Raw genomic sequence first — 21,433 nt, forward strand, 5'->3', positions numbered from 1 at the left:
TGTCTGGAAGAACAGAGAAGATCCCCTGGATTAATAGTATGGGCAGTTGGAGACCGTATAGTATATTTCATATACTTTTATTCAGCTGAGAGGTTCTTGTCCTTCACTGTTAATCTGTGAGCTCCAGGGAAGTAACCAATTGAGCATGTAACACACTTGTACCCAGCTTCTATGAATCCCAAACTCATTAGTCAATGCTTCTCATGCTGTGAGACCGAAGGAAGCACAATTGATGGGTAGAAAACCAAAGTAAAATAACATCTAATATAGCATGATTTTCTGGCATTAAATAAGGAACCTGTTGTAACAGGCATGAATTGATTGTTGGGCACAGACAGTAAAAAGAATTTAAACAAATATCTAACATAGGTCCTCCTGTAGGGTTAGTTTGGAATGCCTTTCTTTTCTTCGTCAGCTTGAGTTATGAGAGTGCTTTCTTTGCAAATCAATCCAGCACCAATGATGGAAATCTGTACCAAACATTGTTTGCATTTGAGGCGTGGAGTGCTGACTGGATAAAGGGGATTGATTAAGTAGTGCGTTGATTATTGAAAGGGATTCTTCTGCTTGGAAAATGGTCTACTTGAATAGTGACACGGGTGTCCGATTGAGCCAACTGCAATTTCCATCGGCTAAAATCCACAATTGATATGAGTTGTAGGCGAGTGGGAGTATCAATCTCTATGTGTTCTGGTCTGTGCATTCTTTCTTTTATTATAAAGTTGACTTGGGGCAGGCCAAGTGCAAAACGTGACCAGCAGCACTCTTGAAACTGGTGGTTGTAGTGATGTACTCTAAAAAACTGTTAATTATGTTCTGAACATAGAATACTGCTTTTCTCTTGCACATCTTAACTTTTCCTTCCTATCGTGCAATAGGGCACATAGGTAAAACTTTCACTAGTTTTGGTGAAGGAGAAATAGTCATGTTGCCAGACACACATGGTGAACCCTGACGAAGGTGCTGCTGGCCCAGAATGTGGGTCTTTGAGTGTTTTGGCCTCGGCTCTATTGCCTTCTTGTTACATAGTCACTTGTCAACGCAGCACACTGTAGGCTAGTGCACAAGTTTTATGATAAGCTGACTTTTTTTGAATTTTTTAAAAGTATTTGAGAACACCGACTGGAATACTTGAGCTTTTCACACCTTAATAATTCAAAAGTCAAAGGCAAACGGTTTGAGAAATTAGCTTTTTCTCATTAACTCTTGAGGATTTCCTTGCATACAAATTCCACAATAGCTCTTGAACATTTTTATGTTCAATTCACGAGCAGTTAAAGGTAGCTCGAACGCAAAAAATGAGCTATGAACTTTAGAAAACCTGGAAATAAATGAACCCTTTACTGTACTAGTTTATCTAAACCGATTTTTTTTTTTAGAGGTTCTGAAACCATTGTGTTTTGTCCTCCATTATTTAGAAAAATCATAAGCTTTGTTCTGTGGTGTATGAACCCAGTCTGTAAATGGAAATAGCCTTTTGTTAAGGGCTGAGTGGCACTTTGGGGCCGCCACATAGATGCTTCCAGGCACGTACAGCTCCGCTACTAAGAGCAGTGTTTAAGCTACTGAGCATATAAACAGGCTTTGCAGCTTAGCAGACACCCTCCTAAATCCAAAATAGGTCTTCAGAGACAGAAGAAATGACCGAAAAACCAATTTTTTTGTGTTTGGCAACCTATCCAGTTTCTAAAAGATTTTCTGTGAAATTGTTGCAACAGTTTGTTGCCATTGTTCAGTAGAGTTAATCAAAGCTGCTTTGCCTCTGAGCTCACGCATAATCCAATTATAATGGTCTACAGAGAAAGTTGAGGCTAAAGGCTGCTCTTTGTCAGAGGTAAACAGTTTATGCAATCAGGGTGTGTGATTTTTTTCCCAGTAGCTCATAAAGTAGACGGATATTTTGACATGCCCTATTTCTTGGTTAAAACGTTGGCTTATTGTCAAATTTAAAGAAGGTTGGGTGAATTTGACCAAAGTTGTGAGTGAAAAATACTTTCCACCTCACAGCAAGTCCGTGGAGTGTGTCCGCATGTATAGATATGTAAATATATGTGTTGGGAGCAAGGAAATGGAAATATGATGAAAAATATGTATTCATCGTTTGGTTTTGTGGTGGCGCTTAGCAAAAAAAAATCCTGCAACATAAGAAAATAGTTTGTGCTACAAAGGAAGTCGAGTAGGGTAAACCTTTTGAAGGATTTCTACTATAGATTGTCTCGGAGATAAGTGATACTTTGCACCCTGCTGAGCATTTTTTTGGTCTGGCAGTCCATGTCCGACCTCTTGGGCTTTGCCAGTGCTTGTTTCTTATAGTTCCGGTCTGTGGTAGGGATGGCCGCTTTATTTAGGGAAAAAGCAGCTGAGGGGCCTGTTGGGTTTTGACTGATCGAGCAGCTGCATGGACTGTTGCAATGGAAACCAAGAAATCATTACTTCTATTTTGACTCACACCATTATGAGTAATCTGATGAATAGTCCAAGTTCAAAGTGATTTGGTTCATTTCGCATGAAGTTTACAGAGTGATCGCCCACCTATAGGCATAGTTTTTCAAAAGAGGTGAGCATGCTCGAAGTACCAATTTGAAACTTCTGAGGAAGCTTCTCAATTGCTACTGTTAATAAAGGAAGTCTTTGGTAGCTGCCAATTTCAGTAGAATATTGATAAACACAACTGATCTGCTCAGTGATCAGGAGCTGCATGGGCTAATACAAACGTATGCATACAAAAATCACCTTGGCCATTTCAGCTTTGCAGGGCACTGCTGCATTTCACCAACACGCTCTTGGTGCACACAGTCACTGAATTGAAATAAAGGTAGACGTACCTCTGAATTCTGCTCTTATACAAGGAGCATATTCGCACACACAGTAGTTCCCTTCAGTGTCAGGAACCACTATGCAGTGCTACTTCTGAAATGACAAAATATTTTAGCAATTTTTTTTCTCTATAAAAATTGACGAGCGCCCTGCACCTTCCCTCAACAACACCAGGCCTACTGGCTTTGCCAATGCCTGTTTTTTTATTATTATTTATTTGGCCCATTAATTTTAGATTAATTGAAATGTGAACTGCTCATTGACTCTTAATTTAACAGCTAAAAGTTTACAGAAATGTAATTGAAATTTGCATTTGACACACACTGAAATATTTAGCATTTTGTAAACCGCTAGTTAGAGGGAATTCTTCATTTTATCATTGGAATTTGGTTTATTATTTTACCAACTTTTTTTGTGGATCACAAGCTCTAAAAGTGGCTGCATTGCTTTGTTTCAAGTACTTTCAAAACTCTTTAATAAAATTTTAGTAAAATTCACCAGTTTTTGGTAGTTGATTCATAGGAATATGATTAAGATTGTAGAGTAAATTTGATGATTTCCTTTAGAATGAACAGATTCTGCATTGTTTTTGTAACCGTTGAACTTGAAGAACTTGTGAAAATTCCCCGCCAAATTTAGGCATTAACGGTAAGGTGCCCGGGGTAGCACTTTATAGCCTCAAGTGTTTCAAGGGTCTCTTATTTTGATACTGAAGCGATAAATTATTACATTAATACACTTGGGTGCAGAGTGCAATGAAAGGGCAAAACTATGTTGCACACAAACACCACTTTCATCTCTGTGCAACCCCCTCCCGCCTCCACGTTGACACATTAGTGCACTGCATACAATACACCAGAATGAGGCCGCTTGCTAACACTTGACTTTTTACATTGTCGCTGCATACTGGTGAGTTCATTAGGTGATAATGTGACAGCCCACCTTGACTACTGCGGTGATGCAGGCTGTGGTACATTGTGTCGATGTGAAGGTGATGTGAGTACACAGCGGGCACTGTGTGAGGGACCGTCTGTGTGGTGGCGATTAGTTCAGACAGTGGCCTCTGTAGGCCCTCACCACGTTGAGCATGCCCTGAAACACTGCAGAAACAAAGTCAGGTCTTAGAAAGTGATAGGGTTGGGTCCAGCTGGGGGAAAGGCTGGCCCAAGTAAACAATGCATAGAACGGAGGTGCCTCCCCCCCGCTCAAGTTAATCACTTTGAGGTACAGTACACCCAAATCTACCATACCAACACAATTCACATTCTGTATTCATCATTTCTTAAAATGATCACTACGAGAAAGATGGGTAAGAGCGCATAAGCTCTCCTGGCCGTAACTCTGTCTAATAGTATCTCTGGACCTCTAGGTTTGTTTCGGCACTGCCCAGTAGTAGCTCTGAAATAATTTTCGTAGACATCCAGCAGCATCTCTGTTGCTCTGCTCTGGCCAATGTCTGTAGCTCTGTTTAGCAGAATTTCCTTGGCCTCTTTCAGCAGTATCTCCATAGCCCCGGTTTGCAGTATTTCTGTAGCTTTGTTCATAAGTATCACTGTGAATCTGTCCAGCCGTATCTCTGTTGGCAGTAACTTTCTGGCTCTGTTTAGCAGCAGCTCTTTAGCAGTGTACTAGTGACCTACACCTTATCAGCAGGTGCGTCCCCCAATGTTCAGTGCTTTCACCACAACTGTTCAACATATACATGGAACCCCTCACCATCATACTTATAAATACCAACATCCCTTTCCACCTATATGCGGATGACACCCAGATCTATCTAGAAATCTCCTCCATAGATGACATTCACAGACTAAATGACTCTAAAAGAAATCCAACATTGGCTGTCTCTAAACCACTTAAAACTCACTCAAGACAAAACTGAGATCCTCCTCCTCTCCAACAAAGAAGAGAACCCTCAAATTACAGAATGACTAAAAGCTATGGCTGCTCTCACCGGCAATCTCACACTGGCAAACTCCGTAAAATCATTAGGAATTACCCTTGACCCAAAACTCGACATTGCCAAACATATTAAAAACTCAGCAAAGAGTGCCCTTCTTCAATCTGAAGCTACTCAACAAAATAAAACCATTCATCCCAACCAAACACCTCAAATAAGCCACCCGATCACTGGTGCTATCCAGACTCGACTATAGGAATGCAACCCTCACTAGTATAACAAAATCTCACCTAGCTCCCCTCAAAACAACTCTCAACGCAGCAGCCAGAAAGGTCACTGGAATTAGGAAATACGATCACATTTCACCAGCACTCGGAGAACTAAAATGGCTCCCAGTCAAATTGCTTGCCAGCTTCAGAACTGCCTGCCTCACGCACAAAGCCCAGCACACAGGAAAACCTGACTTCCTGGCCGCCAAACGTCAAACTCAAGAGGGCTGGTCAGACAAGGAACCTCAGGACGACTATTCCCTACTCTTCAACCCTATGAAAACACGCAAACAAAAGACCGCCGCTCGGTCCTTCACTGGAAACGCACCCAAAATCTGGAACTCCATCCCAGCAGATACTGGAACTATCTCGTCATTCACAAAATTTAAAAAACACCTAAAAGTCCTCTTCCTTAAACGCTCCCTCCCTGCTTGCCGCCGTTGCTCCCAGACATTGTATCACAAAGACCTACCTCCTCCCTGCTCTTTGACCCCTTCCTGTCCCCCCCCCTCCCCCCACCCCCCAAGAGGTTCAACCCACTACAACATGCACTCATTGAGGTTATCTCAGGACTCGCGTACTACCTTAATGCTACAAGGCACACTTGGACTTCCGAACCAATATGTAGAAATACTGCTCTATTGTATGACTCTTGCAAATAACTGTTGTAAGCGCTCCGATACCCCCGGGTCTGGCCAGTGCCATATAAAACTCCTTAATAAATGAAGTATACCTCTAGCCCTGTCTTGCAGTAGTCCTGTAGCTTTGCTCAGAAGTGTCTTTGGGTCTGTCCAGCAGTAGCTCTTCAGCCTCAGCAGCAGTACCTATGCTCGTCGTATTTCTGCCTTGCATTGGTGTGCATTGCGCGCTCGCTTTTCACTGTTCTTGGCTGTGCTCTCTCACAGATGTTTGCCTGAAGGAAACCATGTCGGTGGCGGACAGTCTCTACAACCTGCAGCTCATCCAGGAGTTCTGCAGTGAGTTCCTGGGCGGGAGCTGCCCCCTTACCTTGGAAGACCTCCTCTACGTGCCCCCAGTGCTCAAGGTAAGAGAGTCCTGCTGGTGTGACCTCACATTGCAATGTTCTATCTTATAAGGTGTGAGAAAGGAGAGGGCGTGCCCAGTTAATTGGATCAGACCTTGAGATGGCTGAGGGCATTGGCCATGAAGAGAGTGAATAGTACTGACTAGCCTTTGAGGGAGATCTAGGCAGTATGTAGGGCTGGCCCTACAGAGGGGTTTTTAAATGGGGGAATCTAACACAGACCCTACACTGAGGCAGTGTTTAAAACTATTAATGTGGGGCCCCAGACTGAGGGATCGTGTTGCGCTGGCGGCACTGAGGGAGCTCATATTGAGGAGCGGTGTACCGCTGAGAGATCGTACAGCACTGAAGGTGTGCATAAAAAGGACTGTGCTATGAGGGAAATCTCGTACCTTGGGATGAATGAGCCCCAAGGTGCACTGGAGGAACTCTCAGTAAGAGCGAGTGTAGCACTCCTCGTACACTGAAGGAGCCTGAACTGCTTGAGTCCAGAAGCAATGATTAGACACCGCTGAGTTCCTTACTAGGCTATGTCTAGTTCTTTCAACATCCGCCCCTTCCACTCGCCTCCCCGGTAGGACCCCTGTGCATTCCTACAGAATTAATACAGATTGCGTCCGCTCGGTTGCACACCCAATTCTGCTAACAAGGTCGGCATTAATTAGAGGATCAAAGCTTTGGGATTAGCGAGCAGCATTAGCAGTTATTATTGCACAATGAAAGTCCTACAACTGGCGTATGGACGGGGGGCAGAGAAGAGACCATTATTAAACAGCGAGGCTAATGAGTCGTCCTGCCCACAGGAGTTTGCTTGTGAGGGATCTGTCACTGTGATGTCATATATTTGCGAAACCTACGCTGCACCGTGACCAGTCCAGGGCGCACAGGTGCAGCTGAGATCGTGTCCATGCCACCTCCTCCTGCCGCTTTGAAATGTTACCAGCCTGAATGGTGGGAGGTTTCACCCAGAGGGCCACAGATTTCAGACTTGTCCCCAATGGCCCGTTCAACATTATTGAGAATTGAATGAAATGAGAGATCACCCTTTCCCCATTGTGGGTTGGCTTGACACTGCACTGGACAGCTCTCCCTTCCAGCAAGGTGGCTCTCTCATACACTTCTCATTCACCGGGACATTTCTATATTCCACCCTCCCTCACAGGCATAAGTCCTACGGTGCAATTGAGGTTTGAGGTGCATGGCTGAGGAACAGGGTGGGCCAGCAGGAAGCTTGATGTGTATATATGTGTGTGTGTGTGTGTGTGTGTGTGTGTGTGTGTGTGTGTATATATATATATATATGTGTGTATATATGTATATATATATATATATATATATATATATATATATATATATATATATATAGGATTTGTACAGTGTTTGGGCAGAACGGGGGTTAAATGAGCAAACTGGAATTCTTAAAGTTTAGCAGCCATTGTTGTAGAGCTTTGCGGAATCAAGAGAGGTAGGTCTGGATGCTGAAATCCCGAGGCTGTGGCATACTGCTGTGAGGCTCATTGAATCTCTTACTACCCGCCTTTGTCTCTGGCTTTGAAAACAAGCTTCCACCTTTCCCAGTTGAGGGCGTTACAGTGATTCCTAGAGCACTGCAGTGCAGTCCGTGACCCTCACAAGACGGTGCAGTTCTGCGGCATTACAGATTCGCTCTCACATAAAGGTATGGTGCTAAAGGTTTACACATTTGGCATTTGAAGCAATTCTTGTCCCATCCCTAGTAGCCCCTCCAAGCCCCCCTTCCCCCTTGAAATGATCATTAGGGCATCGCCGCTGCAGTTCTTTGTTAGTGGTACATCAGCCGCCTTCTTCCTACCTAGATAGGGCAATCACAACCATCCAGCTCCTTTGCAGGTTGTTGAGGCAGTGGGAAAGTAAATTGGTGGTAGGAACAAATAAAGATTCTCTTCCCCGAGTCCATGATATCTCCACATGGTTAGATCCCTGAGCTGTGAAAATGGGCGGGATGTACAGAGCCAAATCCTATCCAGCGTCTGGCTGCCACCAGGTTTTAATTCAGTCGCTGTGCCGACTCAGTACTTTGTCTCCTCTCATGTGCATCCACTGAAGTGTAGATTTCATCTCTGTGGCCTCTTTAGGGGTGGTGAGATTCCAGAGTTCGAAACCATTCTGTCAGAATAGTATGATGGGAGATGGCATAGCTCACTTTTGTGCATTTTTAGTCTATTTTCAAAGGAGGGTTGGCTGTCCATGGTCAGTTTCTTATGCAGAATGTTGATCAGAAGCCAAAGGCATTGGATGGCCACAATATCTGGAACACTGATGTTCTCAATGTGGGCTGGCCTGAGGGTGGGGGCTGTGAAAGCAGTGGCTATGGGCATGCACTGTGTACCCGCCTGCAAGGTAATGGAAATAAAAATGAAAGTGGTCAGAGCCTCTGAATATCTGGTTGGGCCGGTGCAGTGTCAGCTATTTCTTCGGCTCTGCCAAGGCCCCGCTGACTTTTCTGAGGCACCAGCCTGTCTGGAAATCTCATTTTACTGCAGTGGACCTGTGCGCCCAGAGGCTCGTACAGGTTTGCACTCAATGTCCTCAATTCTCATGTGATGTTCTCACCTTTGATCCTACGTTCACCGATAGGACCTTGTTGTTGTCACAAGGAAAACTGGTATTAATGAATTACATAAATTGCTTAAAAACCATTTAATATTTATTGTTTTCATAACGCAGAGTGAGTAACCTCACCAACATCTTCTGTTCACTTCTTTCCCTGACGCAGATCAACGTTGGTGCATTTCTTGCCGAGCTGTACCTGTGCTTTGAGGTGGTGAAACCAGAGTTCGTCCAGCCCAAGCAGATAGCAGACTCTGAAGGTATCTTGGTGGGGTGGGGGCTCTCTTGTGATAGGCGGGTAAGCCAGGTCAGCTCCTGATCACGTGGGCTTCCGCTTCTAAAACTTCTAGCGGGTAGGAGAGGGATTGCAATAGGAACTTGGTGGAAAGCTGTCTAGATGTGGTCTTCCAGGTTCTCTTTCCTGACCTGAGAAGAAGTCCTGCTTAGAAATATCACCATGTGCTAAGGTCAGCCTTTTGGCCGGGGACCTAAGTTTAGCTTTATAGGCCTCTCACAGCTGACATACCTTTTGTTTTGCAGGTTCCCCTGGATTCATCGAATCCCCCTCACCCATCAGCTGCACAAGCCAGAGGTGAGTATCGCCAAATGGGCCAACATTTCCCACACTTTCATCCCAGGTTACTGAGGGTGAGAGCAGCATTTTTGTTTATAATTTAATGGTTAAAGTAGTACGTCTAAGGGTTTGTTTGGATTGAGTTTACACAGAGGGGATATGTAGAAGAGTGGTCCTTTTTGGTAGACGACAAAGGACTTCTCAATGAACTAGCAAAGTCAATAGTTTGCACCTTTGTGACCATTGGCTTTGTCAATGGTTCGTAGTCATGCTGCACAGCATCCATCTTTTCCTTTTTTTTTAATTGATTAAAGTTGGATCAGTACCTATAAAGAAAAAAAAAACCTGTTCTATTTTAAGTGGGAGGAGGAAGCAAAAGTAACTTGGAGTGTGTTGAAAACGAAAGCAGCAACAGTGCAACATAGTGCAAGGGGAGAAGTACACACAGGAGCGAGATCAAAAACATGCACTGAAATGGAGTCATTCACACAAGAACAAGCATTGGCAAAGCCAATCTGTCTCACCTACGCAAGAGCTAGTGGCTTTGGAATTGTGTTGTAGCCATGTTGTACACCTTCGTTGCGGCTGTTCAGCATGTCTAAAAGTTAGTGGCATAGAGGAGAGTGGAGTGGTGTGTTGTTGACTGCAAAAGAGCCGTAGAGCAGAGGGGTGTCTGGTGGAGCTATGTAGAGTGTAGTAAAGTGGTGTAGAGTGGAGTGGCGTAATCGTGGTCTAGAGTGACCTAGAGTTAAGTGTCAGAGTATTGTGGAGTAAAGCGTTGTGGAGTGGTGTGGAGTGGAGCTTCGTTGAGTGTCATAGAGTGCAGTATGCATGGTGTGGTAGTGCACTGCCATTTCAGACAATACATTTTCAATTGAAATGACATTGACATTTGCGCAGGCATACAGTTTTACTGATCACTATACAAGGCACAGTGATAATTTGTGGAAGCGGCATCAACTTTGTTTTGATAGTATTGAAATATTATTTTACAGTACACTTCAGAATTACAAAAAATAGTACTTCATTTATGCTTTCTTAATTCAGATATAGTTTGAAATATTTTCTGACCCTTTCACGCAGGCAGATTGTCAGATAAATCCTCTCACTTTGAAGTCAGAAAGAAAAGTAACCACCAATCTCCCTCACAGCCTGACATTTGTCCTCTGTCTTTGAATGCACAGCAAATGGGACAAGATAAAAACAATGTATAGGCCTGTTTACAAAAGGCGAGCACTCATGAAAGCATATTGTAAACCGGCTATGCTCCTCGCATTTCACGCTGCAATGCTAGCCAAGCCAAGATTGTAAAGCGGCAAAGCTCAAAGGCTTGGACAAACTCAAGATTGACAAACCGCAAACCAATGGTAAGCACAAAGTCCCTCTGTTTTTGGTAAGCCCTGGTATGCCTTGCAACAGTCAGTGTGTCTGCTGTCTAGTAGGCTTGACCTCAAAAGAAAAATTGGTGCACTCAGTGTTCACTTGACAGAGAGCTTTGTCTGTGTACCTTTGTGGGGCTGTTGAATTTTTTGCTCATTAGTAGAAAAGTTTTCAATTTACACCTCTCTCAAAGGAGTCCATATCCCTCCATCTCTGTAAAAGATCCTGTGAGGCCTCTTCAGAGTAATGATTGCTCCAGTCTCTTAGTACTGCCTCTCATGGGGTTCTAATGAGCACCTTCTTTACTGGTTGTATTGTACAATGTCTCATGGTCACCCCTTTTTTCTGGCAGTTTACTCACTAGCATTTCTTTCACTGGTAGTCTTGCCAAGATGTTCTCTTGGGCACATTTTACATTGTTTGTATACTCTCGAGTTGGCTTGTGGGCCCCTCTTCAAGTGGTTTTATTCTTGTGCCTTTACAGATATCTCTTCTTATGTCAGTGTTGTGTTGGGCATCACTTCCTCTAGCGATGTTTCTCTGAGTTTCTGTGGCACTTCCATGCCAGTGTTATCGGGTGCCGCCTCTTGTGTCTGTGTTCAACCAAAAGAAGTCCACTAGAAAACTTATCCTAAAATATATAATATATATTAGAATATTTGAAAAGGTGTACTTCCAGATTGGTTGGTGATCCCTAAGGAAAATGATACATTTTCTTAACATAACCCTCACCTACCAAAAAGGTCCCTTGGTGGCATGCTTCATCATCTGGTTCCTACCGCCCGCTGCGGGACGGGGCGTGCTATGACCGACTAAGACACGGGTGCACTTTCTGGAAAGTGTGGACTATATTGCTAGGGTAGGAGTGGAAGGGTCAGGTAGATAGTGGAAATATTCTATCAAATACCGGGCCACTTGGAACCTAAACTTTATTGAATCCTGTGGCTGGTATTGTTAGAAGCAGGGGAGTTTCTTGGAAGGTGCACAAAGTAATGGATGTGTTTCTCTAGGTCTAAATGTTTTGAGCCTTACCCCTATGGCTTTTCGTCAGGACCAGGTTCAATTGATCCCTAGTTCCACTCCTGGGTGAAGCCTAATGTATTCCTCACTGCCCATCAAGGTATAATATCTGTGCGCAATACAATACCTCAGGCTTCACCCAGGAGTGGTACTAGGGCTCATTTGAACCTGGTCCTGACGAAAGGACATTGGGGGTTTAAGGCTTAAAACATGTAGACCAGGAGGAACAAATCCATTACTTTGCGCACCTCCCAAGAAACCCCCTGTTTTAACAATATCAGCCACAGGATTCAATAAAGTTTAGGTTCCAAGTGGCCAGGCATTTTTTTGAATTTGTCCACTATCTTGCTGACCCTTCCACTCCTACCCTAGCAATATAGCCCACACCTTCCAGAAAGTGCTCCCACGTCTGTCGGTCGTAGAACACCCCGTCCCGCTGCAGGGCAGGAAGAACCCGATGATGAAGCATGACACCAAGTGACCTTTTGGTGGATGAGGGTTATTTTAAGAAAATGTATCATTTCCCTTAGGGATCACAAACCTATCTGGAAGGACAGCTTTTCGAATACACTAATATATAATATATATTTTCGAATATAATATATATTTTCGAATACATTTTCTAGTGGACTTCTTTTGGTTGTTTAAGTCATACAGGAGGCAAGGGCTACTACATACCTCAATCCAGAAACAAGCAATCGTGGAATAGGGAAACTGAAACCTGGTCATAAAACCTGCCGACAAAGGTGGGGGCCATAGTGATTCAAACAGCGGTTGCCTGCCATCTTGAGTGTATGAGACCCCTACAGGATGCAAGAAACTATGAAGTACTGATAGCAGATCCCACGGAAATACTACGTATGCAGATCGCTAGCATGGTAAGGAGGCACTCGCCCACGACTGGATCTCACAAAAGGAGGGTGAAAGGTGGGGGCCATAGTGATTCAAACAGCGGTTGCCTGCCATCTTGAGTGTATGAGACCCCTACAGGATGCAAGAAACTATGAAGTACTGATAGCAGATCCCACGGAAATACTACGTATGCAGATCGCTAGCATGGTAAGGAGGCACTCGCCCACGACTGGATCTCACAAAAGGAGGGTGAATTCCTAATGAATAAGGACCCAGTTATACCATACTTCTATATGATACCATAAATTCACAAAGACCATACACATCCACCCGGATGACCCATAGTTTCTGGCACAGGGTCTATCCTGGAACCACTGTCAAACTCCGCTGATGCTTTCCTAAGACCACTAATTCAGAAAACTGACATGTACCTGAAAGACACCTAGGATGTTCTTAGAATTCTACAGGACAAGCCTTTTGATCCCGAAACAGATTTGCTGATGGGTCTGGATGTGGAAAGTTTGTACACTAGCCTCCCACATGAGGAAACACTAAACCTTGTCGAGTAAGTCCTGTCCGAAGTCGACTGGGAATACCAAACACCATGGAGCATTGATGGAGTGCTCACTAGGAATTTCAGTTCAAAGAGACACTCTACCTCCAGAAGCACAGGACCAGCATGGAGAGTACATTCGCCCCGATTATAGCCGGACTATATGTACACCATCTAGAAACACATAAGGTCCTCAGCAACAGTAACCCTTTTTGTCTGACATCTGTCTGTGGAAACGATACATGGATGATGTTTTGGTAATTTGGAACGGAAGTGAAGAAACAGCACACATTTCTTACCTGGCTGAAATACCAGAACAATTTCCTAAAATTCACAAACACTATGTCGAATAAGGAATTAGTATTCCTGGATCTCAACATCTTTTTTGTCAAATGGATGAATCAATAACGACCACACACATCAAGCCAACGCAAAGAATTGTCTTCTGGTCTATGATAGTTTTGACCCAAGACATTTGAGGGATAACCAACCATTTGGCCATTTCCTACTGTTAAGAAGGAACTGCTCGCACATAAAAGATTTCAAACAGCATGCAGCAGACCTCCATCAGAAGTTGGTGAGCAGGAACTATCCGACACGTGTCATAGTTGAAGCAATGAAGCGTGACCGTGACACCAATAGGGAAGCCCTGCTAGAGATGAGACCGCCAAAACCAAAAGAAGAGACCAATCTGTATAACTACATACAATACAGCCAGTAACCATGTGAGCCAAATAATCAACAGATACATGCGCCTGTTGAACTGCTGGGACTTGAAATTCTCTAAACCCATGTTCTCACATAAAAGAGGCAGGAGTTTGAGAGATCTGCTGGTACACATCAGACCACACAATATCAGAGATGATTAGGAGACACCAAAAAGTTTACTGTCCACCCTATCTGGCCATTACCCCCTTGGGACCGGTAGCGTCTGCAACCTAACCACCAGAAGTAAGAGGTTAAGGTTTAACAACACTAACTGGGAACAATGCTATTTCCCTAATTGCAACACGAAAAACGTTATCTATATATCACTTGCCCATGCCAACTGCACTATATTTGCATGACCAAGCAGATGGTCAAAACATGCATCTACGAACATCAAAGCAACCTACGTTGTGAGAGGGCTATGACAAAAATGTCTTCCCAGTACATTGACAAAAAACATAGTGCAAGACTTGCAGTGGACCGTCATTGAACATATTCCCAATGAATCGCAACTGTTTGAAAAGGAACAGCAGTGGGTTTTTCGTTTGAGTGCACACAAAGAGGTTAAATGATAGAATTCCATGGGGCCTATTTGCATGAACTAAGGCCCCCCCACCCAGAACTAGAATAGTTTATTTCTGTTAAGAAAGGAAACCCTTTGTAATATCATTGTTTCTGCCAATGGTTTTCTGCACTGGTGCTTATGCCACCAATAGCGCCCCCTTTTGAACTTCCACAAAGGAGTACGTGGGAACGATTTGGTCTTCTTGTTAACTGCCTCCTTTAGACCCAGTGCAGGCAGTGCTACATATTTTCCATGTCTTACTATCTGTTTTTTCCTTGCTTTTTGAAACTGCGCTAATGAGTATTCCTTCTTTTTTAAACTGAGCTAATGAGTATTAATTTTTTGTAAATGAAGATCTAGTGCCATACCATTATCTCGACTGTGGGGCGTTTCTATACACCTTTGTATATATTGAGCTAGTGTATTGTCCATTTTTGTAAATGATAGTAGTTACATCTCTCTCCGAAACTGTGTCCAAGTAAACACATATAGCACTTGAACCTGCTCCTTCCGTTTTAATATGCACGTTCTAAGACTAACCTCCCAGAATGTACCAGAAGCAGCCAAATCATGGTGGCCATTTTGTAAGTTTAGCGGTCTAGCCACCGCTAACACGAGGCGGTCAAGTTTAGGCAGTAAAAATGTTTTTTATGCGGAGTACTCTAACGAAGTGGATAGTGCCTAATTTGTAATCGAGTACCTCTAATTGAGTACACTACTTGTCATATTACGCAAGGAGCGCTCCTACAACAATGGCTCCATATTGTGTGTTTTCTGTTATATGTTGTGTACTGTCTTGTTCGTAACTTTGTTTTAATAAAAAGGGCACTACGACAAATGTTGCAATCATAGAAAAAATATATCACTTGTTTTCCACATAATGGTGACTTTTTTTCACACTACTTAACCATGTTGGTAAGTTAATCCGGTTTCTATATATTCTTCTTTCCAGATTGTATTGAAGCAACATACCAATTATTGCGCCAAGATATCATACTTTGATAGGCACTGAGAAATACATCAGGCTTCACCCAGGAATGTTACTAGGGAGCAATTGAAACTGGTCCTGACAAAGTGGCCAGGTATTTTTGTTTTTAGAATTTTTCCACTATATTCCTGCCCCTTCCACTCCTACCCTAGCAATATAGCCCACACCTTCCAGAAAGTGCTCACACGTCTGTCGGTCATAGCACGCCCCGTCCCGCAGCGGGCCAGAAGAACCGGATGATGAAACATGCCACCAAAGGTGGTGGGTGAGGGTTATTTTAAGAAAGTGTATCATTTCACTTAGGGATCGCCAACATATCTGGAAGGACACCTTTTCGAATAATCTAATATATATTTTAGAATACTTTTTCTAGTGAACTTTTTTTTTTTTTGGGAAAGTTTTTTATATAGTGCGAACTAGACCCGATAAATCGGGTATCAGAGCGCTATACATAGCACCAGTTTCGTTACACAAGGACACATTCATTTTTTTTTCCCTTAGGCACGGGAGATTAAGTGATTTGCCCAGAATCAGGATGTTGAGCATTGTAGCCGAGACTCGAACCTGGTTCCCCAGCTTCGACGTCGACCGCTCTAACAGCAAGGCTAAATCTTCTTTTGGTTGTTTATGCTTTTTCACGAGTGCATCTAGCACCGATCTTGTTCTGATGGTATTCATTTGGAATGCCTTCTATTGACCCTTATTTCAATTGACACATTTCAATGTGTTTTTAACTTTGTCTTTAAAACACAAACGGGTTGATGGGAAAAATGCTTGCAAGAAGCCTTAACTACTGACAATTGCTCTGGCCGCATCCCGTCCCATTGTTCTTCTGCCCACTATCCCACTTCAGTTTGGACCCAGCCATATGCAAATCAGCCTTGACCCTGCTCCACTAGAACAGTCCAGCCCTAAATGCCACTCCAGGTCCTCGCTGAAGCGGAACACAAGCAACCCAGGGCTGGTTTTTACCTGACTGGGGCTCATCAGTTGGTTCCAGTGGCACAATGAGTACAGGACCCCTGCCTGGCCATACCCTCGCCACTTGGGGGGGGGGGTACATCAAGCACAAAAGCTGATGGGGGAAATGCTTGCTATGAGTCCCTTGCCCACTGTGCCACTGGAGCCAAGTCACACCTGTCGGAAGATCCTCCTTCAGGGTGAACCCTGTCTTTGGTTGCTTGTGGTCTGCTTCAGGGGGACCTGGCCTTGTACTTTGGGCGGGACTGTTGCCATTAGAGCAGGGACAGGACTGATTCGCATATGGCTGGGTTCAAACTGAAGTAGCATGGTGGGCAAAAGACCAATGGGCTGGACTGCTGCACCGAGGGACTGCCAGTTGTTGGACTCATTGCAAGCATTCCTCCCATCTCCTTTGGTGCGTTTCCTTTGACCTCTCCTGCGCTGCAGTATTGTCTGACATTCCAATGTGTACCGCCTCTCTGCGCACTCTTCTCATGAGCATCCCTGGTTTTGTCCCATGATTCCCCTGTGGGCACCCTCTCTCGTGCCATCCTGCTCATGGGGTAACATTTGCACTGGCAGTGTTGTCCTTCTGTGCACATGGCACCTCCTACTCGTGGCAGTGTTCCCTAGGACACGTTGTCGAACTGTGATGTTCTCCGAGTTTCCCCCTGGGCACCACTTCCCGTGCCCAATCTCCTTACGTGCCCCGACGCTGTTACCATGGTATCACTGTGGGCTGTGACACCTTTCACTGGCGGCGCTTTCGTGATGTTCCCATGTGCACAGCCTCTGGTGCCAGTCTTCTCCTGGGTACCCCTTGCCCTGGCCTTGTTCCCATGCACCTCTGGAATGCCCTTTTATTGCAGAACCTGTTCCTTGTCCCCGCGCACAAAGGCCTCGTTCAGGAGCCGAAGCACAAACACGGCCTTTGTTTACAAAGCCCTTTTTTCCGAGCTTGGCAAAGCTCTGCGCTCCAGCGAGGCCGCCCTCGGCGCAGGCGCCTCCCGCCAGTACCCACGGAGGAGCGGGAAGGGCTGGGCTGGAAGCGTCAGGTGCGGCCCAGGGTTGTAGGGCTTCGTGTCTCGAATGGTGCGAGGGTAGGAGGCACGCAGGACTGCACGGGTGCGGGCTGCTTAGGCTGCAGCTTAAGAGGCAAACGGGCGGCATGGCCGGGACCCACTCGGAACCGCACATGCCACTAAGTCCGGGGCTGCCTAGGTAAGGACCACCGAAGACTGAGGTAGGGGCACCTTAGGGGTGCTGTAGGGGTAGGGCTCATTCGCCCATTGCTGCAGGGGGAAGGGTGACTGCCCCCCTTTGCTGTAGGCCGTGCTAAAAATGGAAACAGTTCACCCCAGGATCCCATAAATCGTGTGTGAGGGTGTGGCAGCAAAGGGGGCAGGGGCCAGCGGGCGGCAGTCATGAGGACCAGAGCCTGAAAGTCCAATTATACATTGTATGACGTAAAAACCCTAAACCCACAGAAATTGTCAAGAAGGGATCAAGCGATAATGGGTAATCGATACATGTGGATGTGGCACCGGTGCCCACTCCTACACACGCCCAGTTATTCTAAGCTAGCAACATATATGCAGGGTCCCTGGTGTTATGTAGCCGAGGACCACCAAATTATGCAGCAGGGTTGGCTATATTACGCGGCAAGAGGAGGCAATTTGTGTGGCGCAATGCAGCAAATTTTGTGGTAGATGTATTACTTCGTTCTTTTGTTGTTTTTACTCATGGTAACATTGGGCAAAGTTTTCACCTCATTTGTACCAGTTTAACTACTAAAGACAGCTTTGAGTGACTAAAAGATAACCAGTCAGCTTATGCAAAGGGCCTTCCTCTGATCATACCTTGCATCGTTTTTAGTAATTTTTGACCCATTACAGCAAAAAGCAAATTTTGTTAAAATCTGCAGATTATGCAGCGCATGAACGGATTATGTGACAGTGCGGCAAATACATAGATATGTGGAAAACGCTGTGGCCGCACAGTCTCAGAATTCCATTGGCCCTGCAAACATGTCGCATATTAGTTCTGTAGATAGCTCAGGGGATAACTGACCTTTGCGTTACCTTCTGGTCACAAGTTGCAGTCTTTGTAAACTAGTCTAGTGAGTTGTGAACAAGTGAAGCACAAACGCTCAGCAAAGAATCTCGCCAGCCCTCTCATTCTAAAAGCGGCGCGATATGGGCACAACCATTAAGAGTACAAACGGCAGAGGTAAACACGACAGCGATGAAATTATAGTCCAACAGTACAGCATCGTAGGTCATTTAGGCCCAAATATAACACCGGCATTAGGAAAACACCAAGGTACAGTGTAGAACTTTGCTGTTCTTTTTCAAGCTTTAGTTTTTCTAAGGCTGCTTAAAAAGTGTACCTTTGAGTGCTCATTAAGTTATTAGTAAGTGCTATACAATGGTTATTAGTGTGATTACTCATGTATACAGATAAATCTGAGGTTGTTACAAGGTATACATGTCTCTTACATACGTTGTTTGAAAAAAGAAAAAAAAAAACTCCAATCATAGTTTAGTTCCGTTGTTTCCACAATGTCATTGGCACCAAGGTGTTGAGTTCCTGCTAGCTCCCACCCATGATAAGACGCTAACAAAAGGAGTGCTGATGGCCATGTGAGTCAAAAGCAAAAGCGTTGGGTGCACCTGGAGCTGAAAATATGAACCCTCCCTCACCGCCTGCAGGTTGCTGATCTGAACGCTAAGGCCCCAGAGTGTGCGGTCGCCCCTTGAACGTGTTAGGGTGTCAACAATTTACACCGAGCCGTGGTCGGCATATTTCAGTGATGCCACACTGGATGTCCAATCCAGCTCTATAACCGCTCTTAAATCTGATTGGACCCCACGCTCTATTCCCGCACTGCCTGCCCACCCATTGCTGCTGGGGTGTGGCCCACCCATTGCTGCTGGGGTATGGCCCACCCATTGCTGCAGGGGCAGGGCCCTCCCATTGCTGCTGGGGCAGGGCCCACCTCACCCATTGCTGCTGGGGCATGGCCCACCCATTGCTGCTGGGTTAGGGCTCACCCACTGCTCCTGGGGTGATGCAATTGCTAACACTCCAGTAGCCAAATGGAAGGTAGGACATGTCCAGAGCATCGAGAGCCAGTAGGACTCCATAAGATGAACCCTTACACCAGCCCTCACACTGGCGCTTCACTTCTTGTAGTTCAGGGGCTTCAGGTTGTGTTGGTTCGTGATTGTCGTGTACATGACCCACAAGGAGTCCAATGCAGCTACTTAGCTGGTAAGTTTCTTGGCCAGCACCCTCCTCTAGTAGTGAAGCGTCACATCAGATTTGCCTTTCACTTCACAATGTTGCCGTGTTAAAAACAATTGGCGTTGTATTATATTTTATACATTTTTGAATAACCAGATGCCATACATACAAATGAAATACAGTATTAACAGGGAACACAATATAAATGGTGGGAAATGTGGGAGATGATGGTATCTTTACCCCCCACCCACTCCTCTATATTGGCTCCGAAGAGGGGTTCTGGCCTTTTTTTAGGTTTTGTTTTATATTTAAAAGGCCACTGTGTATGATGCAAAGAAAAAAATATTTCTTCTCTGCCAGATAAGCTTTTCAGAAGCAAGCCGACTGATTGAAAAGGGATTAGTCATAAGATCTTGGGTAAACGGAAGCTGGTTATGGTTCTGGTTCTAGTAGAAATCCCTGTTCTCAGGTGCTGTCACGCTTATACTTAAAACAATGCTCATAAATCATATGAACAATGCTGCTATTACTCAGATTGAAAATATTCAAGTTGCGTGACTAAAGGAGCTGTCCCACTATTTGACATTAGAAACTTCTGAATGTTTACACCCACATTTCATGCGCATCCCTGATTTAGAGTCTGCAAACCTGTATATTAATTTGCGGTTTGGGATGCTTTCTGCACCAGATCCGAGAGGTATTTATAATAAATAACCTCACTTTAAAAGGTTTTATGTTTTCATAGAGGTTTGAGGCTACACCGGAGCTAGTTTTATACCTTGTACATTTTTTTTTTTAGTGTAATGTGTTCAACGAGCTGTATTTGCAGTGCTGTTAAGGCGCGTGCTTATGCTGTAAAGCTGTGTAAATTTAACATTCAGATTTTTGAAACGCTGAATTCTGCACACCTGCATAATTTTGTGAGGGGGTCGAGAAATATCGGAAACGTGTCGACCTCTTTTGGCCATCTAGAAGGGATGATCTAAGGGGGATGATCCTTTGGCCATAGATGTTTGCCCACAGGGAATGGCGCAAGAGGACTAGGAGCCAGTGCCCATCTGTGTCTCCATAGGAGACGGAGTAAATGTGTAGGCACCGCTAAGATTATCAGCTGTGGCCGTAGGGATGAAACAAAAGATGCATGGTTGTCCGAGGGTAGATGTCCTGCCTACAGGCAATGTAACAAGTGGTGCAAGTGGTGCAAACAAACCCATGATGATCCTGTTTGTCCCGTAGCTGGGGGAATAAGGTGCATGGGTCATCCATAGTTCCCTCTTGATTCTTATTCCATCCTCTATTGAAACGCAGGAGGAGGCCACGATTGTCCGATGAGGATGGATTAAGATACATGTGCACACATAAGTGCCTCTCATGGCCATAGGGGGGTGAACAAAATACATGGGCACCTCTTGTGTACATAGAATTGAGTAAGATACTCTGACATCTCTTACATCCATATCCGATGAACAAGATGCATACGGGCCGATGGTTGCCACTTGTGTCCCCATAGTGAAATCAAGAAATTCATAGGGATCCATAATCATCTTGATATGCCATGAAAAATATTGCCACCTCTGATGTCCCTATAGGGAACGGAAAAAGGTGGCAGAGAAACGCCTGTGTACCTCCTGTGCCCACAGAGGGTGAAATGCATATTAACCCACAGAGCCAGCCCTTGTTTCCATACCGTATGGGACACACGCATTTACAAAGCCAATAGGACTCTCCTATGGCTTTTCAATGGTTTTTAGCCCTGCTACATGGCATCGCTGATGCGAGTGTTTCTTTTACAAGATTTGGATGATTAACTTAAAGGTTTCCTTTTTTTCCCCTCATTGTTTGAGCGGGTTGTGGGGAAGCAACACTGGGCAGAGGCAAAGTAGGGGTCGTGGATGGAGGAAACATGGAGAGCATGGGTGTGATGAGGAAACACGCCAAAGACAGAAATTTGTAACTAGCCGGGA

General features: G+C 44.7%; 1 protein-coding gene across 2 annotated transcripts in view; it reads left to right on the forward strand.

Moving 5' to 3' along the window:
• The window catches only part of CAMSAP3 (calmodulin regulated spectrin associated protein family member 3), a 261,867-nt gene that overhangs the window by 171,951 nt on the left and 68,483 nt on the right, over window positions 1–21,433 (forward strand). For both annotated transcript variants that reach the window (XM_085654390.1, XM_085654389.1), the window contains 3 exons: window positions 5,892–6,031; window positions 8,787–8,880; window positions 9,161–9,212. In XM_085654390.1, coding sequence (XP_085510516.1) covers window positions 5,892–6,031; window positions 8,787–8,880; window positions 9,161–9,212 — 286 coding nt within the window. The remainder of the gene's footprint in view (window positions 1–5,891; window positions 6,032–8,786; window positions 8,881–9,160; window positions 9,213–21,433) is intronic.

The sequence above is a fragment of the Triturus cristatus genome, chromosome 4_1 (genome assembly GCF_964204655.1).
Source record: "Triturus cristatus chromosome 4_1, aTriCri1.1, whole genome shotgun sequence".
NCBI lineage: Eukaryota > Metazoa > Chordata > Amphibia > Caudata > Salamandridae > Triturus > Triturus cristatus.